Genomic DNA, 27,985 nt, shown 5'->3' on the forward strand with positions numbered 1-27,985 from the left:
GAATGTGATTAACAATGTAAAGCGCTTTGGGGGCCGCTCGGGCGCTAAGTGAAATCCATTTGTCATTTGCATGCATCCACACTCGGTGAATGAGGACTGTGTCAAACAAGGGAAACAGCGGCGTGCACGTGCTTACAGCTCGGGGAAATGAGTCTGTGCACGACGACGGCACACGTTTGCTGCGTTTACTGGAGACGTGTTGCAAAGAGCCTGGAGATCTGCAGAAGGCTTTACATACACAGCCGGTGATTTACATCCGAATCGCTGCAGACGTCCGGGAAGGAAAGCTCTGGTTTGCAAACCGGAGTTCTAGTTTGTTTTATTGCCTTGAGTCGTGAATAAATGAATGTAAACTGGTTCCTCCTCCCATGGGAACAACCAAGACAATAAGATGAGATGACACTTTTTTTTTTTTTTTTGCTTGAACGATAGAAGGGGAGGAAACACAGTAAGAAGAGACGAGGGAGGACTGGGACAAAGGAAAGATGGAGAGGGTGGAGTGGAGGTGTGGGTGGGGGTGGGGGTGGGGGGGGTGCAGAGGGAGGATGCATCCAAAGGAGAGGAGCTGCTTTAGTTTAATTAGGACTAATGTGCTCCGGGTAGGATGCACCATGTTTCAGGAGGTGCAGTGAGGAGAGTTCAGCTCAGCGGGGGAGAAACATCGCAGCAGAGGTCCACAGCAGACGGAGCATGGCGGGATGTAATAAAGAGTTTGATACCTGCAGCGTTCATCGTGTTTTTCCACACCCAGAGGGAAGAGGAGGTCAGGCCGCTGCAGTGGAGGACAATTAGGAGCAAAACACTGTTTCAGCAGATGTGTTTTGATAAAATCACTCATGTACAAACAAACAAAAGTAGCATTTTCATATTTTTTTGTTAAAATTACAACATTTTCATCAAGAGAGGAGTGGTTTCATGTTGGCTGTGGTTTTCATTCATTATGCTGTAGTCCGTTTGTAGATGACAAAGCGATCCTTCATTCGAGAGGAGAACAGGTTCAACCTTTATGGAACAGTAACTTCCTAACTTTTCCTGAAAACTCACAACAGTATGCCAACGACCGTTGGATACATGATATATGGAACAGTTCAATCCTCCATACACTGAACGTGTAACTTTAACAGGTGAAGCTTGGTTCAAATATTTATGATACATTTCTGCTTTGAGGATCTTGTGATCCCTGACTTGTTTCCAATCTGCTGTGACTAAAAACTGCTTGAACTGTGGACGAACATTGTGCACTGTTATATTTAAAATACATCTAATGAGTCAAGATGGAGTCATTTCTTGCAATTACAGCTATATGTTGATAGTTTTTTGCAGTTTTTCATTACATACTGATAAAAAAAAAGTTTAGCAAATTGCAATAGTGGGAAAAAAACCCAAAAGATCCTTCCATAAAAACTGATTTTTTTTTTTTTTTTTTTTTTTTTTTTTACTTCTAAATATATTTGAATGAGGAAAACTTGGAGAAGTGTAAGTTTGCATTTAAGAAGTAAGGTAAATTAGGTACAATTTTTAATGATAGTCAAAAGTTCCATCATGATATAAGAATTCTGAATCATAACAGATATTTGGTGTTTATCTCACGAAGTGAAGCCAACGGAAAGTTAGAATAACAAAAGTTGCAATCTCCATTAAGATGATTTGCAGACGTTATCCAACAGAAAGTTATTCATAACGACCTTCTGCCCTGGAAATAAGCAGCAAATGTCATCAAACTAATGCGTTCTCCTCCTTTGTCTCAGTTTTAGCACAAAAAAGAACAATGGGGATGACCAGATTTATTTCGCCGTTTAACCTTTACCCCCCTTTATGAGACGTGAACTCATTTTATCTCGTCTCGACATTTCCTTTCACATCAGAGTGATTACGAATATGCGCCAAGGAAGTCCATTTGCAACAGTGACATTTGCAGGTCATCAACAAAATAACAAAGAGAGAACCAAGATAAATACGAATTGGCCTCGCTTGTTTGTTTATAATGGACTGAGAACCAATCTCAGAGAATTCTGTCTAAATGTTTTGGGGGTTTTTTTTTCCTCGATGAAGCAATATCCCTCATGTTTTATGAGACTGTGGAAAAACTACTGCTATTAATTTCCAGTTTCATTTTTTTTTTATTGGTTTGATTTGGCCCATTTGCTTCAGCTGACACTATAAAAATCATCCTGCTTTGCTGCCGCCCCTCTTCAGTGTGCTTGTTTTTCGGTTATATTTAAATGTCAGTACGGATGGCACCATTTATCTGGTGGTCAGGCACTTGAATTTAGTGAAACTAATTTGGGATCAACATTATGTAAGCAGCTTTGTTTTTATCCAGTTTGTTATTCAGACTTTTCCTTCCGTTTCATCAACCTGAGCTGAATTGAGCTCCTCAGAAACTCCCTGTTGAGCTGTCGGATTAAGTTAGTATAAACTCAATTGTATAAAAGGATTATTTATTTAGTATATAATCCATTTTATTCATTTGACTTTGATTCCACAAGGAAGTCCTGATGGTTTGAATATCTTTTTGGAGAAATGAGATCGAGGTAACAGCCGTTTTAGTGACAAGATCACAAATAAAACACACAAGACACTTCTGCAAGTAGCAGTAAAAACACTGGTTTACACTCTCCACAGCCATAACTGCACTGTGTTTCATGAAGCACTGTATAAAAGCTAGAAGTCTTTAGAGTTTCAGTGGTCGTCCTCCATGCAGATGCCCTCACACGTCCTCACACTGAGGTTGAGGTTTCAACACGCAGACAAAAGAAAAAAAACATAAAACATGTCAGTTTTCAAAGGTGGCTAAGTTTATTCCCTTTATTTATCCGCTCTCTAACCCACTTACTCTGTTTTATGGGCAGAAGGGAGCTGGACCGTGTCCCAGCAAACACTCTGAGAAGCCATGTTGTGGCAGAATCTGATTAAAGAAGCGTGAGGTCTGGATTTTTACCGTCTGTCTCTGAGCAGACGATGAAGCCAGCAGAAGAGCGTTCTCCAGACCTCTGGAGACTAATTTTATTGAAATCCAGTCAGTGCTATGTGGCGTTTCAAACAAGAGACACATACTGACATTGTCTCTTAATCTTCCTAAATGGTTATTAAATGTGAAGCCGTTGTGTTTCACACGTGTTCGCTGACGGACGGATGCACATGTGTGACTGATTCAAGCTTTTTTTTTTTACCTCATCCTCCCCTTTAATCAACCCCGATAGGGAACATCTCGGCGGAAAGTGCGAAGAAACAAGGAACCGCGACGTGATCCTCGGCAGAGTTCTTGATTTATGTGATTATGCCTCTCAGTAACACGTACCCACATGTGTATACACACACACACACACACACAGATATTCATCAGCTGCCGAGAGGCCGTCCAGACGCACAGTGGAGACCAAACAGCTGCTCGCCGGTATCACCTTTCACCGCCACGCCACGAGAGAGACTCAGTGGGCCCGCTAATGTCCGTGTAGACGCCGCTCGAGAGGAAATGTCAGTTCCGTTCCCCGCTGAATTATAACCGAGCCCATCAAACGAGAACATCCAGAACAACACAGGACTCCTTTAATGGTGTCGCATGAAAATTAGAGCCCCGTTTTATCACGCGTGAGCCCATTCAGATTATGAAAATAATGAAATAACACACAGAAGACGGGAAAAAAATGTAATTGCATTGCATAGACGCCTCAATTTGCCATTGTGCGCAGGAAGAGAAAGACTGTGTAATTGGCTTCATTTGTTCATTTTCATCCGCGGCGGCAACATATTCTAATAATATAATCGTGGTGATTACTGCAACCTCGGCAATCTGGCGTTCATTTTTGCATTGCATTTCTGTTTTGAAATCATTATCCCACTTTAAATTCCTCCCACTTGAAACTGTAACTAACAACCTGTCCAAGTGTGCTGATTAATGAGATACCGAGGCAGATGGGGCTGTTGCACAAAGAAGTCATTGCTTTGCATTTTCCTTTTCTCTTTCTTTCCTCCCAGCAGACAATGAAGCTTGTGTCATGCCGTTTGTAGAAACACTTGAACAATACCGGGGTGTGGAGTCATTTTTGCCGCCGCGTCGCTCAGCCTCTGCATGAACCACTGAGACCGGCAGGTGAGTGAGACCCGATGAAGACGGCTGCCTGCATGACGAGGAAAAAATAAACCTTCCACTATTCTTTGTTTGTGTTTTTATACGGCATCTTTCCTCTGAACATTCAATGCACCAAACAATATTTCCTGCTTTGCTTCATCCTCATATGTTCTTATGCGCAGTCTAAATTTCATTTGGCTCCAGGATCTTGTGTGTGTTTCCTAAAACATTCATGTCAAACATCTACTGAATGCTGATTCTGTGTGAATCCCAGAACAAATCCTCACCACTTCTCTAATTTTCTCCGTATTTTTGAGTCTCCGGACAGTCCAGAGAAAACGGTCACAGCCAAGTGAGATATGAGCCTGAAGATTGTAACCAGAGGCCCCAGATCCTGCTCTGACCGGAGAATTACTCACATCCTTGTTTTCACCCTCGACAAGCCATTCGTCATCCCGCTGACCGTTCAGGGGGAGTCTCACTGTCTCTGCTGTCTATTTGTTTTTCACTATCTTTAAAAAAAAGTTCACTTGCTTGAGTAAATCATCTGCGATATGTCCCTGTATATGATTTCCTATGAGTCCCTGCATATACTGCGTGTGTGTAAACACAGCAGCAGACAATAGAGCGCAGAGGGAAAGTGCCGCAGTTCGCCCCCTGAGGGTTACGAAATTTGGAGCCTCGCTCAAGAGGGTAATTTTGGATAAGTACACCAAAGAACTAAATACCTGTCTGCAAACTGCAGCAGAGTCTCCCTGAAGTGCGTGACACAGTCAGAGGTCTGACCAGAAAGAGAGTGAGCCACCCACCAAACATTCCCATGGACGGAGAAGTTGTTTTGATTGAAGCTGCGTTGCATGTGACAGAGGAATTATCCCAGACTCCGCTAAACCTGATTCCAGTAAGACAGTGAATGCATCGTGCCGTGAGGCCGGTTTAGTCATCCACGCGCCGTGTTTTCGTCGTCTGCCTCGAAGCATGAGTGTACAGAATTCACTGTTTATGCAATGTTTGTAAAACATGTACAGTTTATAAGCTGCAGTCTGCTACTTCTCTCTGCATGGCATTCTCATGTATGAAGGTTTACACAAAGGAAAGCAGCCCTAAATAAACATAAAAAATGACATTCAGTGATTGATTACACAGCATTTTTTTTTTTTGTGTGTTTAGCATTGTAGTCCAATCAGTGTACCCAGACAGAGGAACCTGAAACGTGGGAGCGGCGGAACGCTCATCGCTCCTGCTGCGCCGGCGCTGGATCTCCACATTTAGCACTCCCGTGATTTCGTTACACGTCCTTAATTCAATCCTAACAACTCGCATGACTGTAGGTCAATTACTCAATGACACCGCTGCAGGCAACGCCATCAATCATCTCCAAGCAACCTTCATCTCATCCTCCCTCCACACCTCCGCTCAACCTGCGCTGCCGGCTGGAACAACACGAGCAGAGGTCTCTGTTTTCAGATTCTGAGCGTCAGATCGTCTGATACGAGCCTCCCGCTCCAGCGTGAGGCATCGGTGCCAAGGGCACAGCTGTGAAAACAATCATTTCGCGTGTTTTTCACAAGTCTGTTGGCCCGAAATTTTGTTTGGGCTCGCTGTTTCAATCTTTGTTCCCACGCGAGCGGGGCGACACTCACACTGCGCCCTTTTGAACTGCGTGAGGAGGAGAATGAAAGTCATCAGACTGGCAAGACGCTGCCGCTCTGCTGAAGCCCCAAGGTCACACCGTGGGGTATTTGTCACGCTGGCGCGAAAAGATGTTCAGACGGAGGCGCAGGAAATGGAAGAAAACATCAAAAAACAACGAGCAAGCCCGTGACTTTACCGACTGAAACATCATTATTAGCCTGCAGAGATTTTACAGTGACAATGTTTGGAAAAACCCTTGATGCTGATCTAAGAACAGGATCGGATTAAATCAGACTTAAGTTTTCCTGAGAGGTGCAGTGATACGTGGACAAAATTCACATGACAGTTGTTATTTTCAATAAAATCAATTAAAAATTTCTTCAAATACAGCATTTTAAAACCATCTCTTGAAACCAGGGATTACAAATCTATTTTAGTTCAGGGGAGATAAAGACTAATTTCATCTGGAGAGGGCCAGGCCAGAAAATACTGCTTTAATAACCTCTGAATTTAAACTTGGTTTTCCTTTGTTGTGCCGCAGAGTATATTTAATGAAAATGTCTATATCTTCACAAAACTAAGCAATTACAATTGAAAAATGCTTAGAAGAAAAAAATATATATTTTATAGTTGTTGTGTTATGGATATTTTTGCAAACACATTTAGTGCGTTCATATGAGACGTTTTATTCCTCTTTAAATTCAAACAAAAGTTAATTCCTCTCTGAAATGACAATGTATACACCTGCAATCTTTATTCGGAATGAATTTCAATTCCGAATAAGGTTTATTGTCCTTCGGGAGCGGATTTATTGGCTAATGAGGTGCAACTTTATTCCAGTCAGTCTGGTAGAAACTGGTTAATAACTGCTTTAGATGACGTACACTGTAGTGTGTTTCAGTGACAGCAGATCTTGGAGCTGTGGTAAACAATTTACTGTTCATCACATTTACTTCATATTGCAGGAGATTTGTTTATGTTGGAGGGATCTCTTAATGTTCATACACACGTATACAAGCTGAACTGAAAGAACTGTTTCTTCAAGGATGTAAGGCAAAGTAAAAGTTAGTTTAAATCTTTGGTGAATCCTCAATCAAAATGCCAACACATATAATACATGCTCTTTATTTAAGGTTTGGAATGAAATTAACATTTTAGATTGATGCTTTTTAACATTTTCTTTCTTCCTTTTCTTTTTTTTTTCTGGTTGTGCATCAAACTTCATCATCCATGGAGCTGTGTCACTAAACACTGGATCCAGACAGTGAAAATAAAGAGAAGGAATAACTGAGACGTATAAAGGTCAGAAAAGCTGAAGAAGCGCACAGGAAGACAGAATCCTTAATCGTAGTTTCAATGGAATCACAGCCCATTAGTGTATCGACCGCTGTGTTGACCAAACCGCCGATACACAAATCTGCTTCATAAAGTCAGCCGAGCTCTTATTGACGTTTGATTGAGTGTGAGAGAGCGAGCTCATCCATCCATCCATCCATCCATCCATCTCCTACACGGCTTTACACAGACTCACAGAGGGCAGGAGTCAGTCCCAGCTGGACGAGGTGGAGGCAATACACACCCACCACACACACACACACACACACACACACACAGCAAACATGGAGTCGAACCACGGCACCTGATCACAGTGAGTGCGAACCACTACACTACTGTTGCACATCTGCTCTCAAACACTGTAAATGTGTGTACATGTAAATAACCACCTCGGTGTTTATTGATTCCCAGTTCCCTCTGCTTCCTGATGGTGATATTTCTATTTTATGAGCTCTTTAAAGCATAAAAGAATGATGAAAGGAAAGATTTCGGCTTTGGCCGGCTTGAGTCCCAGCTCCCAGCAGGACCTGCAGCTCTAACTGAGGTAATGGCCTTGAACTGCGAGTGTGTGTGTGTGCGCCGTTTGAACACACACGGCCCTTTGGTCACTCGCTCGGATCGCCCAGACATTACCACAGCTTAGCGAGGAGCATAACGTGGAACCAAACGCGCTTCAAAGAGTCGCGTTTGAGCCCGGCTCTAAACCGGAGCCGTCCCTGAATGCTACCAAATATGAATTATTCTTTTTGTGTGTGATTTTACATAACTGTTACCGCTCTGCATGTATGGAGTCTCGCTCTGATCTTAAAGGAAGGAAGATGATGACGATAGAGGTCAAAGGTCAAGACGAGACGAGGGGAAGCGCCACAAAAAGAACAAAAGAGGACGTTTAAGACGGGAGACATGCGAACAAAGAGCCAAAAGACCTTGGACTCACACAGGAGCTTCTGTAGATGTAGCAGACACACACACACACACACACACACACAGACACACACACACACACAGTGTTCTAATAAAAGTGTACCGGCAAGGACGCATCCGCAAACTTAGAGGAAGATTCAAAGAGCCGAATGTGAGCAATAAGGGGTAAAGTGAAGGTGTTGCCCCTGCAGACAGCTCATTCGTCTCCCTCGGAGATAAGCGAGGATTCAGGGAGGATCCAGACTGTCTCTTCCTGCAGGGGAAGCGTTTCAGATTGAAATCTCTGAAACTGTTTTGTATGAAACAGAATAATATGCAAAAGCATTAGTCAAGAATGGCACTTCTCGTTATTTTGTCCTTGGACTCCTGGAAAAATGGCAGGTTAGGATTTAAATCTTAATTAAATTTTTTGTTTTTGTACTGTTCATAAAAAAATACTTATATTATCTTTTGTCGTTCTTTCACTGTAATTAGGATCAATATGAAAAGGTTGAAATTAAACAGCACTGACAATAATTCAGCAAACTGATCAATTTTTATTACTTTAGTAAAATTGCTCTTTTTTAATTTTTAATTTCTATACTTAATAATATATCTATTATTTAATGTGCTTACTGGATCGAATTATTGTGTAGGGGACATCTTTACTGGCAAAAAATAATTCAAGATCTCAATCTTTGCTTTGTTTTGAAGATTTTGTGGAATGTCTGTCCTCTGTGAGACCCTTGAATTGTACATCAGAACAAGTTATTCTGACCTGAAGAAGCGTTTTCAGCTTTACGTTTGGATGAGATCAGCTCCGACCTGAAGTTTCTGCTCACTAACAATGAAATATGTGAACTTTGATAGCATTTGAAATAAGGAACTGGGTACTTTGGATCACGCCGTTTTATTTCACATGTATGGTTTCACATGTATGACAAGTTATTTATATATTTCTATGCACAAAGTAAGAAGAATCCAGGTTCAAATCTGCTAGCAGGTTGCATGATCTCGCCTTCTACTACATCTGCATCGGTTTATCTCTATTTTCCCGGACAAAGCTGATACTGTTGAGATCAATCAGAGACACTAAACTGGACGTAGATGTTGTTTTGTACAGTTTCGGTGTGTTTGTGTTGGTCGTGTTTCTCCTGCCTGGAGCGGTCCAGTGAAGCTTCCATACATGTGAAAATCTTCTGGCTGCGACACTCCAGCGGAGCAGGAACGACATGTTTGACTTGGCTTTGTGAGCTTTGCACTGGATGCTCCTCCTGAATCAACCCTCAGCGGGAAATCAAACCTCAGTCTTCAGTCCCCAGACTGCTGCTCTAACCTGCAAACCGCCGCTGCCCACAAATGTAAATGTACATGTAAATAAACCTTTTTTTTTTTTCCCTCCATCATTGTTGTTGCTCTGAAGCTATTTTTAAAGGGAACTCTTGCATTTCAAGGTGACTCATGTGATGTTTAGCGAACATTTCGTCCAAAAGACTGGAGCATACACAAAAAGAAGAACTGGAGTTCAGTTAAATGTGAACAGGGGGTCCAGGGGTCCTTTGACTGCAGCGAAAATGTCTCGTTTAATCGTAAAGTTTGCAGAGCTGGGATGAGTTAAAGCTTTCCCTGGTCTGGATAAAGCAGGTATAGAAGTAATAATAATAATCATATTAATAATAATTATAGCTTCCGCTGAGTTAAAAGACACTTTAATCCCCTGGATTTCCACCATCTGTAATTAATTCCACAACAAAGAACAGTTAAACCGAATCTGTCATAAGAATCCGATCTGCCTTTGTGTCTTTTGAAGACCCAGGAGAAGAAACTCGTTTAGATTTATCCTCCCCGCTCTGAGACAAAGCAGCTGTTGTTCTCGCGTCCTGAAGGGTTTGGATATTTGTTGCCTCCCAAACCCGAAATGCAAAAACACAGGCCATTTGTCAAAGTACGGTAATTGTGTTTGTGCCAGAATCCCGAGACTTTTCCGTTCCCACATCGCTATATTTGGTTGCGATTTGGAGCGCGGACTGTCCCAGAATGTCACGTCTCGCCTGCTTTCTGCAGGGATTCTGAACTTCTCCATTCAGATAATTACAGTCATGGCTGTGCTTTCTGTCTATGAGGAACAGATGGATGCTGAATGAGTGGTGAAGTGTGTGTGTGTGTGTGTGTGTGTGTGTGTGTGTGTGTGTGTGTGTGTGTGTGTGTGTGCTCGCCCCGGCAAAAAGACCAGAGCGAGGAGAGTGTCCTCCAAGTCACAGATGACGAGGAGTTAGTATCACTTTAAAAACGGGAGGCCGGCTGAATGGATCATAAAGCGGGCCTGGCATGGAGACAGCGGCGTACAGTGCAAGTGCACAGTGATGACAGATGGTCTGTGAAAAAGCTGGGATCTCTGCAGTGCCAGGCTGGGAACCGGCCACCGCAGACACTGTGCTGGGTTCAGTATCTTCACGCTCGCAAAGAAATATCCGATAGTTTCACTGAGAATTTTTTTCCAAATAATTGGCCAAGATTTAAATGTCAGTATTCAGCTCTTCCCAGGAACGAATGGAGCTTCACTTGAAATCCACCAACAGCAGAGAATGAAACTCACATTTACACTTTGTGTTCACATCTGTCACACATTTCTCAGGAAAAATTAGAAACTCTCCTCCAAAGGTTGAATGGCCTTGACTGAGCGGTGCTACTCTCAGCAGTAGTTAAAAACAACATAGGACAGTGCTGCCCTCTAGTGGTCAAATACAGTTATTACATGTATAGTGACCAATTAAACCTGTGAGATTTACTATATCTAATATATAATTCATGTTCTACGCTACAAAACATTACCAAACATGCCAAACCTGGATTAAAGGATTATATTTACTCAAATCCTAAAATATGAAGTCACATATGCATTATACCATGCTGTGGGTCTTCTCTGGTTTTCCCTCACACTGTCCAAAACTATATGTTTGAGGCTCTCTATCTTTGTCTGTTTTTTCCTGTTTCTGGTGTTCCCTGCCTTCACCTGTATTGAGCTGGGACAGATCATAACGCAGCATGACCCTGAGCTGGATGAAGCAGAATGGAAGATGGATTCAGTTGCTTCTTTCTGGACGTAGATCCCTCATGTCCAGGCGCTGGACAAACAGGCTACAAAACTAATTTCTTACCGTTTTGATCACTCTATTTGTATCTCAGTGGCTGAGAAACTAATCCCCCGGAATCACAACAGTAAATGTCATTTATTTAATCATTTATTTGCTGTTTTCAGAACTGGATGAAGTTATACACGAGGTTGAGAATGGACTTTCCAGAAGTTATGTAATAGCTACATTGGTCCACAGCACATACTGTCAGGAAAAAAGGCCGAGAATGTTACAATGGCACGTTTGATCATCCCAGTCTTTCTTATGGACATACCTTCAGGTGAAGTGACTGCCGTCTCTCTGCCTGTTCTGATGGAAAACACGGCGGACGTCTCTTCTATTTTCGGTGGAAAATACTGTATTTCAAGATAGTTATAAGACTTACCTTCATTTTTAAGACTTTTTTTAGTGATAAATGTCCACTTTATTCCCATAAATTTATTGCCATTGTTGTTGCTCAAACAAAGAGATTGATTGATTGGTTGATTGTTTGATTGAACACAGCTGATTGCAATGAGGCTCGTTATCAGGCTTTCTGCTGGACTTGGCCATGATTCTTCATGAGATTCAGGTGTGTTGAAGCAGGGAGACGTGGAAAGCATGCAGGGCTGCGGCCCTCCAGGACCGACTTTGGACGCCCCTGATGTACACGAGCCGTAGTGTATTCATTTTGGCGCATATTCCTTCAGCCTGATGAGCACGATTTCAGGGAGCAAGTTGCTGGTTTTAAACTAATTACATTTTTCCACAAATAGATTTATGTGCATTAAAAACATGACTTCTCTTTGTTTCTCAAAATAATATTCTTTTTTTAAAATTCAGATTTGTGTCTACATACTGCTGCAACAACTTTGTTCCTCTTCTGTTGTAAATCGATCAATAAATTATTCAGTCTTTCTGTTTGTCTGCATGTATGTATTATATCAGAAAATTAAGATGATTCCTTTTTTAATGTTTAAAAAAAATTGATTATTCCATCAGTAGCAACTGTACCAACCACCAACAAAGAAATCGTAGTCTGGCTACGATGTTGTTCATCAAGCTGAAAAAACTACAGATATAATACATTTATCAAACTTAACATGTGTGAACGGTGGTAGAAAGAAGTAAAACTCAATATATCCTGTAACTACTTCATAAATCCTTCAAAAAATGTAGAGTTAACAGAGAAACAACTCCATTGTGATGAGATCCAGTGTTTCTTTAGAGTGTGATCTGGGTGAAAAGCGTCTGATAATAAGTGCTGATGGCTCAGTTTCACATGAGAGCTGCATGTCATGTGTGAAGCAGCATGCGGAGCGGGAACCTCGGACGCTGGAATGCTACACGGTTGATGTTATTAGTTACACCTGAGTGGGGCAAACAACAGTCAGAGGTCTGATATGAGAACTTCTGTTCCGTGGAACAAAACACATTTAGATGTTCTCCTTCAGTGTGCAAGTTATGGTTCAGATCTGAAAAATACTGCCTGGAATGAATGCAGAGTGAAATAGTTATCTGCAACTGTGATTGATAAATAGAATTTGAAATGGTAGTTGTGCTGAAAATGTTCTCCTGTCAATAGTTTCCTGATATTTGTTTCATCAAGATGCTATTTTCTGCTAAATCATGTAACCCATTGGTACTGACAGTCCACTGAAAAAAAAAAAACACACACACACACACACACACCACCGACAGACAGGAGAACAGCCGTATCAGACGTGACCTCCCTGACACAGGAAGCACGTCGAGGAAAAGCAACTTAATCGAACCATGCGAGACACACAGCAGTTCAGCAGTCCCACCAAAACAAGAGCTCAAGCTGCCTCATACCAGACACGGTACGGCTGTCAGATCAAAGCAGGGATTGTTCTGGACCTAGAATACCAGTTTTCAGTTTCAGGAGGGAAAAAAAAAAAAAAAACACACTGGCTGTTTTGAGTTTCTTTAAAGCATAATGCAAGTCACAATGTTTTCAAGTTAAATAATAAGAAATGCTTCTTCATGGTCGCCTGTTGTTGCCACGGAAACTCTGGCTATGCTTTATTAATCACAACCCAGAATGACCGAACAGCGAGCAACATCGTGAAATCCAGCTCCAGGCCTCACACGACGCTCTGTCTTTCCTCAAGTCACTCAATCAAACCAGGTTAAGAAAGGAAATCAATCAGGATGCTGTGCAGCCCAGAATAACATTTTTGCTGAAACTGTCTGTTCGCAGCGTGACGCGTGTGCACGAGTTGTTGAGCTGTAGTTGTTGGAGGCTTCACAGAGGCCACAGATCGCTTGCCAGCCTCAGAGCCTGTGTGTGCATTCCTCTGCAGCTGCACCGCTGCCACTCTCGTGACGCCACTGAAACACTCACACTTACACAATCTTGAGAAGTGATCACTGTGTGTTTTGCACACTGGTTGGCATCACTCTGGCTTCCTGGGTGGAATAACTTTATGCTGTCGTACTAAAAACAAATAAAACTACATTTTATATGGTTGTGCCGTTGCTGGGTATTCCTCACAGGCTTGTGGAGAAAGTGAGGAGCGCCAAGCAGTGAACAAAGTCTTTCTTTGTGGTTGGTGCAGATGTTTTCAGTCCTGTGCTCACGGTGCATGCATTGTGCAATTAGAAATAGTGAGTTTCTTGTTCATGAAGTGTGAACTTTCCACATTTTTCCTCCTGAAGAACATAGCCTGCGCTCAGCGGTCAAACCCTGGCATCGCCGCCTGCGCTCCACCCAGCTGCGGCTAAAAACAGAACTCAGGCCTGACCTTACATGTAGGTAAAGTACAGAAATAAAACTGCTGGAGGAAAGTTACAATAATTTCCTAATCATCCAGTTTCCAAGCAAATGAAAAGAACTCAAGGTACATAAGAGTTTGTCCTCAAAATGTTCTTGACATCCTGAACCACTGCTTCACTGGCTGCTATGAAAAAATAGAACACAATGAACTATTGAAGGATATCTGAAAAATAATTTTGCATATGAAGGAACACCTTGCAAAAGTTGTTACATTGCTGTAACTTTTGGCAGTGGCATGCTTTTATGATAATGATTACATATTTGCAGTTATTTCCGTAAGCTCATTGATCTACAGCTGGGGTCTCAAAGTTTAAATGTGATGAAAGTGTCCATATTTTCACAGAAATCAACAATTACTTCCAAAAATAACTGTCTTCACATAAATCCAATTTTCATGATACATTCTGTTGCAAAATACTGTGAAATATCCAGAAATCTTCTCCTATAGTTGTTGCGTTATGCATGTTTTTATAAACTCAACTCGATTCTTTTAGGCTAATGCTAGCTTGATAGCTTTCATGGCAGAAACACAGATATGGCAGCTCAGATGTGTGTGTTGTGTCCTCAACTCTTGACAAATTAGATTAAAAGTTACTGAATATTATGACTATATTGATAGAACGGGTCTTTATTTATTCTTTTTTTTTTTTCCAAGCAAGCTATCAGTACAACTCATGGCCCTGTAGCTGTTATGTGTTTCTCAGTATGAATTCCCGAAGCGCCTTCCATGTCTGAGCATCGAGGTCTTCAGCTACTCTTCAGACAGATGCTGCTTATAGAAGCCCTCCTTATGTTTCACATGCCGGTATTCAGTTTGTCCCAACCTGGTCAATAACGCTGCTTCAGTTGTTTTCGAGCGCAATCATGTCACACAACAACGCACGATAACATTCTGTGCAAAATGACAGTTAATTTTTAACAGATTGTGAGTTTTAAGAAAGGAGTCTCTCTCTCTAAACCATCAGCTTACTTTGATCTTTTTGATGATGATGATGATGATGGTGATGGTGATGGTGTCGTCCTTATCGGTGCCATCACATGAGGCCCTCCAGCGTTCACTGGAGCAGTCCGTCAAGTGGTCGGGAAGCAGATCAGCACCTCCAAGTCTGACTCTGTGTTTCCCTCACTGTAAGTACAGCTTCTCCACATCGGCCAAATGAAGTTTAATTGAATCAACATATATGTTTGCTCTTAATCTGTGAATTTGTTTGCAGAAACTACAGAGAAGGATCGATTTGATTGGATAATGCTTTACTCTGTCTGTGTCTGAGCAGCAGGCAGTCATTAAGGCCTGACGAGCTACGCCTGCAGAGGAGGAACGACAGCAGGTGTTTGACTACAAAAGAATGAAGGTTTATGTATCTGTTTTGTCATCAGCAGTTACGCTTCATCAGGTTTCACATAATAAACTTTTAAATTGAAGTGACGGTTGATCTGCTGCTGCCTTTTCTCTGCATCGCCTTGAATATTCCCTCTGACACGGTGTGCTCATCGTCTGGGATTGAATTGAAAACAGGAGGAAAAGTTTCCCCAGGTGGAGGAAAACCCTCCCCAGGTGGAGGAGTTCACATGTCTTCAGCTTTTTATCACAGGTCAGGTTACGAGGGATTGAGGGATGGACTGCAGATACAGTCAAAGAATGACGCCGTGGATTCAAGCAGCTGAAATGGGTTTTCGCTGCAGGGCGGCAGAATGAGGAGCTCAGTTATCAGGGAGACATTCAAACTCAAGCCGCCACTCATTGAGTCCATTAAGGACGCCGCCCTTGTAGTTTTCCTTTTGAAGGTTATCAAGCTCTTTGTCATCATCATTATTCTTCCCTTTATGTCTTTCTTCTATGTAAAATTGTTATGCCAAGTTTTTCAAATCTGTAAAAGTCAAGTGTACCGTCTTCCGAAAGACACAGCAAAGTGGTCAAACTTTAGCTGTACCTCATCGTTGAATCGGTCCACAGACTGACCCACTGCTAACCTATTCATCAAGTACTGTTAATACTTAACATACTTAACAATAAACACTGTATTAATAGGAAACTCCCCAAAAAAAAGAGATTTAAGAGTAATTGCTTCACATACTTCTAGAAGCAACGAGTTAAGAAACGTCACTTATTTGTATGAATGTAACTAGTAACTGTAAACCTTATTGTAACTTTTATAAATCTGCAGACAATGAACAGTTTTCAGAGGCAACAAAGAGAAAATTAGTCGACTATGCTTGAAAATACCGATGCTGAAGATAAAGATTAGGTTAAAAATAGACTCAAAGTCCTCTCACATGGGCCTGACAAAGGTCAGAGAGAAGCAAAGATGTGAGTTTGATGACAACCAGATGAAAGTGTCTGCCGAAGAGAGGTACAGAAAGAGAGAGCGAATGAATGAGGAGGGGAGGGGGAGAGGAAACAGACTTCTGAAAACAGCCTGAGTCAGAGGGTGTGAGTGATGCAGAAAGAGAGTAGTGCCACGGTAGATGAGGCTGTCCATGCATAGAGGAGGATAGAGATGCCAGAGAAGCGCCGGCACAGCAGTGGAAGAAGGTAAATCAGCCGACATGCTGCCGAGGAAGATGGTTATCGTTGGTCTTCTGTACTGCTGGATCAGGACAGGGGTCGCACGATGCCAGAGGAAAGGTAAAGCTCAGTTACTTCCAGTGGTTCAGTTGTTGCATGACCCTTGCAGAGGTACCTGTGTTTTCTTTTCTCTGTTTTTCTATCAGATTAAACCTGAAAGAGCATAAATGTGATTTGTGTTTTCCCCACGAAAATCCAAACTCTCACAAAGTGATCCCAGGTTCTTGTCTCTGCTGCAAAACCTGTAATGATTTATAGGTTTAAATGTCATTTACAGCTGGTGCAAATATCATCTGCACCTGCTTCTAATAGAAAAACAAAGGCCTTAATCGAAATAGGAAACCCTTGTTCCATCAATAAACAGCATTTTGCTAAAAATGTTCACATTATTCAGATGAGATTTCTCAGTTATCTGATAAGTGTTTATTTTTACTCCAACTCGAGGAGACTTTCAGTCTAAAAATAACTGTTCTGCTTGGTTCTGGTTAAAGATCTGGGTCTGGTTAACGATCTGGTCTTGGTTATGGATTCTTCACCACAGACAGGATGTCAACTTTCAAAGCTGGAATTTGAAAAGGAAAGAAGCACCTCATTATAAAAATGGAATTCTAAGCATTAGATTGTTCTTCAAAGCTCATCTGTTAGACACATTAATAGTGTTGTGCAATTTACTGAATGTTTTGCTGCCAGCTGCTGCTGCCAGGTGTTTTCCAGCAGAAATCTAGAAGCATTATTAAATCTTTACAGAGCATTCACACTCATTTTGCCCATATTTTATGAGCTGTGGAATTGTAATTGGAGATGGACGTATATGTGTAAATAAGCAGTACAGTGCAGGTTCATAGAAATCATTCTGACTGTATGGAAGATCTGATTCAGCAGAGGTTCATTGAAACTCTGGTTCCACGTGTTGAGTCTGACATAAACACATGGAGGGCAGGACCTGAAGGAGCTGACGTCTGACTGGATGACTCATTTTACGCAAGTCTTTTCAGAGTTTCCGTATTTTTTCTCTACTTTCCTGTGAGTTCTTGGCTGTTTTTTACTAAAATACACTCAGTATGAATAATGCATACAGTGTGAGGTCATGATAGAGGATATATATTGTAGTTATTGCTGCTAGCCTCATAGTGACGCACTTTTCAAATGACAGAGAAGGTTTCTGTTCATCTGCTCTATGCATTCATTTCCAGATCCAGAACAGAAAATCATATTGTTATTAAACCACAATCTCAGGAAACAGCATGCAGATGATGTCTCTGATTGTATCCCTTCACAATATTATTGTGTTATCAGTTTTTTTTTTTTTTCAAGCCAATACACAATGGGACATTTCAGGGTTATTCTGAATGCACGTGGTGAAACTACCGCGGTTTAGTTTCTACGTCAGTCAAGCACGCTGTGGAAGGAGTTCTACAAGTTTGGTCGACCATGAAGTTTCACAGTTTTTCTTTGAATGTGGGCAAGTTGTTACTTGGCTGAGATCAGCCATTTATCGTAAGATTATAAAGAAGTTCAGGGGAAAGTTCTTTATGAGTGCATTACCGACTGGAAGATATTTTTCATAGTTAACATCCTGTCCTAAATACTGAGCATAAGGAATGTTGTAAAAACAGAACCAAACACTGAGACCATACACTGCATGTGAGACTCATCTGGAGCCGGTTGTTTCCTCCATGTGTTGCTCCGCCTTTGATTCCTCCTCCGCCTTTGAAGCTCGGAGTCACGTATCGTTGTCTGCTGATAGAAATCACCTGTCAGGTCAGAGACGGCGGGGTTCAGAAGTCGTAGATCAGCCGCAGCGTTTCCGACTGTGGGTCGAATGAACCCGAGTCAGACGATCGCTTCAGCGAATCCTGTTGTTTTTTCCCGTCACACAGATCTGCTCTTTGAACGGCTGACAGACAATTTTGGGTTAATTGATGAGACACATGAGTCACGAGTCATGAGACTTGAAAGGAAAACATGTTTTCTGTTATTTATCAGTTTCGTCTGTTTCTTTTTCACCGACTAGCCTTATTCCCAGCAGCGAGGAGGACGAAAAGAGCAGCGGACGAACCGATGAACCCCACTTTCCACAGCTCCTTCAGTGACGTACATCTATTATTTGAGGTGAAATTTGACCCAGTAGAAAACCCTGAAACAAAAATCGACAACTGATTCACTTTCATCTTTTTTGTTTGCCACACAGATCCTGATGGCCGGGATACAGTTTGACAGCAGCGGCGCGTTTTCAGTCAAGGACGCCGAGCTGGCTTCTCTCCGCAAGACCAAGAACCTGGACGTCATTTGCGAGGAGATAATTCCCAAGAAGATAACGGACATATTCAGGCTCATATCTGACCTTTCAAACTACGCCTGCCGCCTGCGTCAGGAGGATTTTGAGCGCACCCTGCTGACCCTGGTGTACGCCGCCCAGCAGGTGGCCGGGTCCAGCGGCGAGCACCAAAGAGACGCCTGGGCGCAGTCGTTTGTTCAGTTATACAAAGCCATAAAGAAGGATCTAACAACAGAATGAGGGAACACTGGTGCTGTTGACCATAAGGATCCATGTTGGAATTTAATATGCACATTCATTAAAAAAAAATTAAATAAAAATAACGAATATGAGTCAGTCGTGCTGATTGAGACAATGTTACATATTGAATGCATGAAGGCTTAAAGGATGGTGGAAAAGTCCTCTTAAAAAGTGATAAAATACATAAAGATAAGGAAGCAATCAGAATGTTGACTGTTAAAAGTTCATTTATACATGAGGTACTGTACTCTATATAAATGAAACTTTAGGTGGGATCTATATATTGCTTGTGGCCTTAAACATGATCTACATTCACATGTCCTTCCAGTGTTTGTTCATTAGCACCTGTTTGGAAAGAAATAAAAACTCAAGCAATTAAAAATTGCTCGCAACATCACATCACATTCAAAAGAACTGCATGTAAAAAAGATCTAACTTTCATATATATATGGTGTATATATAGATTCATACACCATAGGCCTTCTAGAGGCAGCACAAACCGATACCTACACAGTGTAGAAAGTCCGTCTGTCTATTGAGAGTCCACATTGGAATCAAAGACAGAGAAAGTCCCTCTGAAGGGAGACTGAAGCACCCTGTGCCATGTTGTTACAGTACAGTGTCTTTAGTACGCAAGGTCCAAACCGAGCTGCCGTTGATGGCACCGTTTCTGGACAATCCCCAAAAATGGCAGGCTGGCACGAGAGCACCGCTCACAGACCGACTCCCACAATGATCTGCGCGGGTTCGGGACGTCCCGGGAACAGTTTGGGCTCCAGCGAGTTGGTGTCGGCCCCGCTCCCGTCCAGGGATCCGGGCCTGCCGCCGGGGCAGAACGGGACGTACCGCAGCCAGGCGGAGGACGACAAGGCGGCGCTGATGCCGAAGGGAAGGTTGTAGACCTCCTCGCTCTCCAGCGTGTTGCTGGAGTCGTCCTTGTGAGCCTTGTTCCAGGCCAGGATGCCTCGTTCATGCTTTGACCCTGTTGGACACGTGTGAAACGCGTTAAGCCCTGAATCCGCCCTCGTGCTATTCTGGGGCTTTGCTCTCTTGCTTGCCTTTCATAAAGCTTGGAGATGCTGAATCATCTTTAGTCATAATGTCTTTAAATACCTCGTCTAGTAAAACTATCAAATGATTACTTAATGGAGGTTTTATTCTTTTTTTTCTACTTGGCTGCATGATGAAAGAAGTGATGAATGAAGCTGTTGTATCGTAGACCGACTGTAATAAGATCACATATTACTGTACTTGATGTTTTATGGGAATAAGAACATAAGAAGAACCCGTACCGACTCTTCTATATTCAAATTGCAATCCAGAGGTTTTCTGGATTAGCTTGAACCTCATTTCTCTCCACGCTTGTTTCTTATCATCATGGCGTCTTCTCAAAACGTAAAAGGCACAAAATGTTGGGAAAAGGCCTCAACTGGTCCACAGATTTACTATGCTACAGGGGAAAAAGCCTCCTTTTCTCACCCTCAACCTTAGACCCGCTCCACAGCATGAAAAAAAAACAACCAATCAGAACACTGAAAGTCTTGTTATGGCTTTGATACCACAATATTACAATGAGTCATTATGGAGTATTTAAACAGTTTTAACACTTAAAAAGAAAATCCATTTCAAGAATACCTGGAATTGTGTTGTCCAGTACGAAGCCGAAAAACCCTCCTACAAACATGCTGGTTGTCAAAAGTACCTGGAACACCTGGTCAAGTTCGATCACGCCTGGACACATAATGTAAGCAGAAGAAAAGAAAACATTAGATCAGCCTGTTCAGTAAAAAACATTCTAACTTTCTGTTGTATTTATGCACCTGTAGCGATAGCATTGGGGTTCTTTAAAATCCAGTTAGGGATGACCAGACCGGAGAACATGGAGAAGCCAAAAATGAAGATGTTTCGGGATGAATTCATGTCTGCGTACTGAATACAGAACAAAAACACAACCATTATCAAATAACATGCTTTGGTCACTATAACGATGGATCATACTGAGATGGAGGAAGTGTGTACCTGCAGATTAGAAACCCCTGCAGCTGAGATGACGCCAAACATGACCATGAACATCCCTCCCATCACAGGCGACGGGATGGTGGTGAAAACAGCCCCCACTTTACCAAAAACTCCCATGATCACCATCAACGCCCCGCCGGCCACGATCACCATGCGGCTCCCCACCTGCACAGCAGCAATACAGAAGATACTCCACTGCAAATACACGCCACTGCTGCAGACGTGGAGGGTCTGGAAGGTCGGGGCTTTGAAAGAAACGGGCGAGTGAATAAAACGACAAACAAGCCAAGGAAACATCATCACCAATCTGGAAAATGAGTTGCTATAAACTGAGAAAACACAACCGAGCGCTGAGCACAGACCCGTCTTTGTTTGTTTTGAGGCTGCTTCTGTATTGGGCTGTGTTTGCAGTGTTTCGTTTTTCCATGTGGTTTCTTGAGGATCAGTCATGCTGGATCCAGAGCTGCCACTCACACTCGCTGCTAACTTCTTCCAGTGGTTGCTCACATTATTGCCGTAAAATAAATTCCCCCAAAAATAAGTTTCCTCACAGAATATGACTTATACTGCCTGTGAAACCACAGGGGGTCACTTTTCCTGCTCGCCATTATGAATTAATGATCCGCAAAAGTGTCATTTATATAACACCTCCCTAATCTATAAATGGTTTCATTTCCTCATTATTATGATAATATTATAAAAACGTCTGACCCTGGAGGGAGTTGTGTGTGTGAGGAGGTTATTAAAAGGCAGATCCAGGGTCAGATTTACCTTCGTAATGCCGAGGGCTCCCACGTTCTCGCTGTACGACGTGGTTCCATTGCCGGTTCCCCAGGCGCCGGCCAGGAGGCAGCCCAGCCCCTCGATGCCGATGCCCCTGTTGATGGCGTGCTTGGGCGGGGGCGGAGCTCCAGATAGCCTGGCACAGGCGTGGTAGTCCCCAACCGACTCTATCATGGAGGAAATGACGCCGGCCAGGATTCCCACGACGCCCGCCAAGCTGACGGTCGGCATCCCCCACTGTCCTGAAGCCCCACAAAGAAACAGGAAGTCAAACCGGGAAAGTGTTCGTCTAACCAGCACTGCATGCATCCGCAGAGCCACGCTGTTCCACACAGCGTTATGCTGATAAATACATATTTACTGAACATGATCGAAGGAGCTGGAACACTTTGTTCCGGCCAGAGAGCCGGTCGAGTTTCCTAAAGTAGAACTCGGTGGCAGAGCTTTCAGTTAGCAGCTCCTTTCTCGTGGCGCCGGTTTCCGGTTTCAGTTCGAAGGGTCAACACAGTCTCGACTTTTGAGATCAGGCTTAAAACCATTCCTATTAAATAAAGATTATCGTTAGGGCTGCTTCACATCACCTTGGGCATTTTCCTAATCGAGGATTCCTGGGGGATCTTTTTTTTAAAAGCTCTGAGCTTCTCTCAGAACCTCGCTGCTGCACGTCTGTCCTCTCTCTGTACTTTCCTGCAAGATGTGTGAAACTAAAACGGAAAGTTTTTGACCTTTACCTCCTGCTCTCATCAAGCCTGCAGCATTTCCACTAACCGTGATGCCTGACTGTCTTGTGTTTGTTGCTCTCTGTTTTTAGTTCTTTCCATTCCTTTCCTGCCATGCCATAACCTGAAAACGCTGCCACCTCTGGGTCTGGGTACACTCGGGGTTTTCTTCCTTGTAAAACGGAGTTTCCCCTTCCACTGCTGCCAGTGCTGGCTCATGTGGAATTGTGAGTTTTACTCCATTTTTTTTCTTTTTACAAAGTGCCATGTGACGACGTGTTGCATTCAGCACCACATAAATCAACTGAACCAACTAAAGGTGACACTTTAAAAGTAAAGATATGCCTCAAAATGGTTTTGCAGCCTCGTACCTGGGTACGGGAAGGTGAACCAGGGAGCTTGGCCGATAACGTCTCCTTTCAGATCGGTGCGAGCCAGGTAACCGTACATGTCCGGTTGAGCAGGAAGTACGTCAAAGGTGGTGAGAATGTAACAGATGAGCCAGGACAGGGTGATTCCGAGCAGGACCTGAAGGGACACACAAAAAGTATTTTACCCAAATACTGCAAATAAAACTGTATTTTTTTTTTTTTTTTTTTTATTATTCTTACATACAGGGAGGATTTGAAAGACGTAGACTCTGGAGGTGTGCAGTTTCTTATCCTTGCTGTAAGTTGGAAAGGGCACCGATATGTGACGGAGGTACTGTGAGAACAGGATGATCAGCGCCGTGGTCCTGCGCCAAACAAGAACGGAAAAAAAAAAAAAACAGCTGAGTCAACTTCTCACAGCAAAGTACAGCAACTATGCAAGTTATTGGGCAAGAACCCTTTAATAGGCTTTCCTCCCTGGCAGTGAGATTAAAAGTTTACAGATTTCAAGGGAATAATTTTTTTGGTACAAACTTGAAAAGGTGAAAGCAGATTAAATAGAACTTATAACACATTATTGAAGTAGAAAATATGTATTAAAATAGCCTAAAGTATTTCCCACAGTGATCTGGGGAGAAAATTGTGCGTATATATTCTTGCAGTATATTATTCTCCACCCTGAAAGAGCCTGTGAACAGACTGTCACCCACATTGAAGAGATGCCCCAGTGGTTTCCAGCACTTCCTCCAGCCGAGTCGAACAGGGACAGGCCGATGAGGGAGATGGTGGGAGCGATGGTGAGAGGCCCGATGAAGCGCATGAAGAGCCCGATGAGCCCCGAGAACCCGACGAACATCTGGAAGAGGGAGCCCACGATGATGGAGCCCTGCAGCTGGAGACACACCGGGAACAGTCGGAATATTAGCAGAGTATTAAGCAGCAAAAAGCTAATTTCACACTGGCTGAAGAGCCTTCTGGTATGACAGTGGTGCCAAACTCATTTTAGTTCAGAGGCCACACGCCGCCCAATTTCATCCTGAGTGGAACAGACTGGTGAAAAAGTGGCATAATAATCATTAAATTTACACTTTATTCTAAATCTGAACAATAAGTTACAAAAACCACTGCAACCTCAACATGAAGCCAGTTTTAATGATACAAAATACAGTGGAATGGTCAAGAAACATTTGTAACTGTTGCAGCCTTCTGCATGCATGTTCTGAACAAAGTCACACTGACAGTATAGCTTTGGGCTAAATGCTGCTTGTCAGCTGTGTTAAAAATGCAATGCTTTATTTGCAATTTTCACAATTTGCTTGGTGCGTTTGTGTCTTTTTATGACTTGACAGCATTCTGATCGCCTGCAAATAGCATTTTATTTAACATTAATTAACAGGACATCCACAAAATTCAGCTTCTACACTGCTGTGTCCCAGAGGGCTGGAAATGATCCCAGATAACTCTGGACGAAGGCTGTGTTCTACTTGGAAATGTCGCCGGTCTATTAAAGGGTCAGCAAAGAGAGACAGGCCTCCACACACAATTAGATTCAGATCTAGGGGCAACTGAGAGTCACCGGTTAAATTCAAAAACATGTATTTGGCCTGTAAGAGTGCACAGGAAAAACATTCAAGCCCCATAACTTTTACTGGAGCACCAACAGCTGCACCACTGGTAAAGTTCTGTACCTGCAAACAGCTGCTAAACCTGAGATTTTTATTGCTCTCAAACAAATGGACAGATAGTGCCACAATAAATATAAATAACAAGGGAAAAAAGACGCCATGAGCAGACGAACAGACAAAAGCTTGGCAGCAAAAGATATGGGAACATCTGGGCAATTAAACTGAAAAATATAATTAAACAAATGCAACTTTCCAAATTCCAAACAGTGGTGGACTCCAGTATGTCAACAGAGACTCACACACTGACAACACATTCCATGTTGTATGAAGTAAATCAGTGGACAAACCAGCATTAAATGAAGCAAAAAATTATGAAAAAACTGTTTTCTTCTGACAGTATATTTGATATAATTCTAACTAAAGCCCCAGCTAGAATAACGAGAATGGTATTAATAAGCGGAGGAAAAAAGCAATTATTCAGGCAAGTATGAAATATGCACACATTACATTTCCTTTGTAAACCTTTTTATAAAGCATCATTATAATCTGACAAGAAATATGTCTCAAAAACTGACATTAAGAGTATTTTCTCCAGGCTCCAGCTGAGCGCAGCATGCTGGATGTTGTGAAGATTAACTTACTGCTCTCAGGCGACTCTGCCACACGTCTGTGAAGTCTGCGGAGGAAGTGTTGACTAAAGAGGCATTCTGAGTCCAAGCAGGACACGTCCACTCTGGCATGGACAGCATGGCCATGGAGGGGGCCAGCAAGGTGAACGTACCACCCTGGAGAATCGGCAGTCTGGAGATGAAGAGAAGACATATTTTATGTCAGGTAGAAGATAGTGTTCAAAAATGTCAAACTCACTTCAATATATAATTTCAGGCCCATTTTTGGCTCATATGCCTTATGTTTGACACCCCCGTTGTAGAGAACGGTGAGAGAGCCTGAACTGCTCTCTGCAGGCTTCATTCATTTAAATCATACGTTGGAAAAGAGTTGATCTAAATCATGTGGAGACGGAGGGATGCTCTCTCATTAAGATGTACTGTTAGACTGAAAGTTAAGTCAGTTATGGTAATCTACCATGTAGTGATCCTTATTACTCGGCTCGCTCTACTGTCAACAGTTCACGTCAGACTGGAGCTGAGCTGAAACTCTGCATCACATCATAAACAAGAGTCTCCAGCAGTCTTCACGCTGACACTAGCATCTCATTGCTATTCATTTAGGTTTTGATGGAAGCTGGTAATGTACACAAATAATCGGCATTGTTTATTTTTGATTGTGTGTGGAGTAGCACACAGCAATTGTTGATCCAGGTATTTGGTGCAAGACAAAAAAGCATCAGTGGTGCTAAGCCAGGAGAATGTGGATTTAGCAAGAGCCAGATTCCAAACATAATAAGATGGAAATTCCTCTGCTAATCCAGCCGTGACACCAATATTCAAGAAGGCTGATGCTACGACGAGCTGCAAAACCACGTTCAAGTTTGTACTTTCCCCCCAAAACAACAGCCCTTACGTCATGTGTGTGTCAAGACTCACAATTGCCACTTGTTTTGTAAACAGTGAGCAAGCGATGAGTTACTGCCCCGAGGGGAAGAGAGGTGAAAACAGTCCTGGGAACAATGACTTGGCATTGAGGCATTGAGTTAGAATACAGTATAAACACGAAACAAGACTGAAATTTCCACATAAACAATCAGAATGTAACAGTTTCTGGATATGTTGTGTCTCCGTTAATAGAGAAAACGTGTTCAGTAGCACAGTAAAATATTTCACTGTTCGTCATGCATGCAAATTTTGGCAGCCTGCAGAGTTCATAGCAGGTTAAGAAGGAAAGCTCAAAGGTTGGTCTGTTCCGCTTGTTTAACAAGAAGCAGCAGCATGGTTAATTCCTCATTAATGCACCCTCCAGTACCGCCGGATTAATGCAGCACAAAAAACAAGGAGGGAGCGAGTAACTGTGAATTAATGTAAAGCATCCTGCAATTACAGAGACTCCAACCAAACAGGAACCCGGCTGATTACAGCAGTCACGCTGCTCGTTTACTAACCGCCGTGCTGCAGTCGCTCACCTGACGCCGAAGGTCACCTGCAACAAGGTGCAGATCCCAGAAACGAAGAAGATAGTGCTGATGAGGTGGCTTTGAGTGAGGCCGTCGTGCTGCAGACACAAACCCTGAGACAGGATCAGAGGGATGGCGATGATGCCTCCGAACGCTGTCAAGCAGTGCTGCGAACACAGAGGGATCACGTTCATCCATGGGCATGGCCCAAACAACTGACAGTAAAGCAAAGTAAAGTAAAACAGGCTGAAAGATTGAAAAAGCAGGTGAAGGTGGTGTGGAGCTGAAATACAGATTTTTTTTCAGTTAGCTGGAGGAAGATGTCCAGACATTGGAACATCTGGAACTGTAATATACACTATCTAAGACTGGGGTGTCAAACATATGGCCCACGGGCCAGAAGTGGCCGCCAGAGAGTCCAATCTGGCCAGAAAAATGAAATTTTCCAGCAGTGAGAAATTATGACATCAACTGCAATACAGTTATTTGACCAACAGGGGCGCACTTGAGTTTCTAGTATGTGGTGAGACGGTTCAGGTGATCAGGGTTACCACACATGTAAAATGTGTCAGCGTTAAGGATTATTTCCCGGAAGTGACAACTTATTCTGCTCATAATATGAACCATCCTTCTACATTCATGTGTAAATATTGTAAATAGTGAAAACTACTGTTCAAAATACTGTTCTTTCATTCAAATTTCAGGTTTGTCACATGTTGTTAAAGGATTGTTCACTAAATGTGAACTTCTTAATGATATATTAATACTTTGTTGCACTAAAACAAAGCTATTCAGACTTGTATTTATTGAAATATTATCATGCTGTTATTTACTCGTCTGAGCCACTTGAGATCAGATTGTGCTGCATGTGGCCCCTGAAAGGAAAATGACTTTAACAACCCTGATTTACGTGTATTTGATGTATATATTCACTGTAATTTGTTGTGAGTTACTTTTATTGTATAAAAGTCTCCATGCAAATCAATATTTTTCTCATTATCATTATATCATCATTGTCCTCAGGTGAACAGGAGCAGAGAAAGACAACAGAAGTAGATTTTCTCCTGCAGATTTCATGGAATATAAATATGCCAGTTTTACTAAATTGAAGCATGTTATTGATGAATGTTACAGGAACACATTACTTCCTCAGCCCGTGTCTTACACCTTCATAAACAAAACGCCACGAAGCCAAACAGAAGCTGTCATGTGACGCTGTGGACATGACAGCGTTGTGCTGCAACAACAGCCGCCGTGCTCAGGAGCCTCTTCATCTCAGCACAAAGGGAAGGAGGGCGGAGGCCCGACGAGCCCCGGTCGTCCTCCCGCCGGCGTACCTGGATGCCCAGGATGATGCAGAGATACCAGGGAGGAACGTCGGTCACGCAGTACGCCAGCTTGTTGGTGTCTTCGTCCAGCGAGGACTGCAGCTCCTCTCCGGCGTCAGTCATGTCG

At 42.6% G+C, this 27,985-nt stretch overlaps 2 protein-coding genes across 2 annotated transcripts; one reads left to right on the top strand and one right to left on the bottom strand.

The window, feature by feature from the left end:
- The first annotated feature begins 16,331 nt into the window (after positions 1–16,331).
- LOC115392266 (protein FAM180A-like) lies at positions 16,332–19,230 on the top strand. The gene is made up of 3 exons (XM_030096834.1): positions 16,332–16,484; positions 18,439–18,536; positions 18,616–19,230. Exons 1-3 carry the CDS (start codon positions 16,406–16,408, stop codon positions 18,940–18,942), a joined length of 504 nt encoding a protein of 167 aa, XP_029952694.1. The 5' UTR covers positions 16,332–16,405; the 3' UTR covers positions 18,943–19,230.
- A 272-nt stretch (positions 19,231–19,502) lies between these two features.
- Positions 19,503–27,981, bottom strand: slc23a4 (solute carrier family 23 member 4). The gene is made up of 11 exons (XM_030096332.1): positions 27,868–27,981; positions 26,540–26,697; positions 25,101–25,260; positions 23,545–23,726; positions 23,079–23,199; positions 22,835–22,991; positions 21,733–21,986; positions 20,962–21,126; positions 20,763–20,871; positions 20,578–20,673; positions 19,503–19,924 (listed from the first exon to the last, which is right to left on the bottom strand). Exons 1-11 carry the CDS (start codon positions 27,979–27,981, stop codon positions 19,656–19,658), a joined length of 1,785 nt encoding a protein of 594 aa, XP_029952192.1. The 3' UTR covers positions 19,503–19,655.
- Between the last annotated feature and the right edge of the window lie 4 nt (positions 27,982–27,985).

Source organism: Salarias fasciatus, chromosome 7 (genome assembly GCF_902148845.1).
Source record: "Salarias fasciatus chromosome 7, fSalaFa1.1, whole genome shotgun sequence".
Taxonomy (NCBI): domain Eukaryota; kingdom Metazoa; phylum Chordata; class Actinopteri; order Blenniiformes; family Blenniidae; genus Salarias; species Salarias fasciatus.

What these genes read in the sequence shown, in the direction of transcription:
- LOC115392266 (XM_030096834.1), top strand. Translation starts at nt 16,406, where the DNA reads ATGCTGCCGAGGAAGATGGTTATCGTTGGTCTTCTGTACTGCTGGATC. An exon ending in CGCACGATGCCAGAGGAAAG is followed by an intron (nt 16,485 to 18,438) that starts GTAAAGCTCAGT and finishes TTCACCGACTAG; the next exon opens with CCTTATTCCCAGCAGCGAGG. An exon ending in ACGTACATCTATTATTTGAG is followed by an intron (nt 18,537 to 18,615) that starts GTGAAATTTGAC and finishes TTTGCCACACAG; the next exon opens with ATCCTGATGGCCGGGATACA.
- slc23a4 (XM_030096332.1), bottom strand. Translation starts at nt 27,981, where the DNA reads ATGACTGACGCCGGAGAGGAGCTGCAGTCCTCGCTGGACGAAGACACC. An exon ending in GTTCACCTTCCCGTACCCAG is followed by an intron (nt 21,987 to 22,834) that starts GTACGAGGCTGC and finishes GTGGGGCTTCAG; the next exon opens with GACAGTGGGGGATGCCGACC. An exon ending in GAGCCCTCGGCATTACGAAG is followed by an intron (nt 21,127 to 21,732) that starts GTAAATCTGACC and finishes GCTGCTGTGCAG; the next exon opens with GTGGGGAGCCGCATGGTGAT.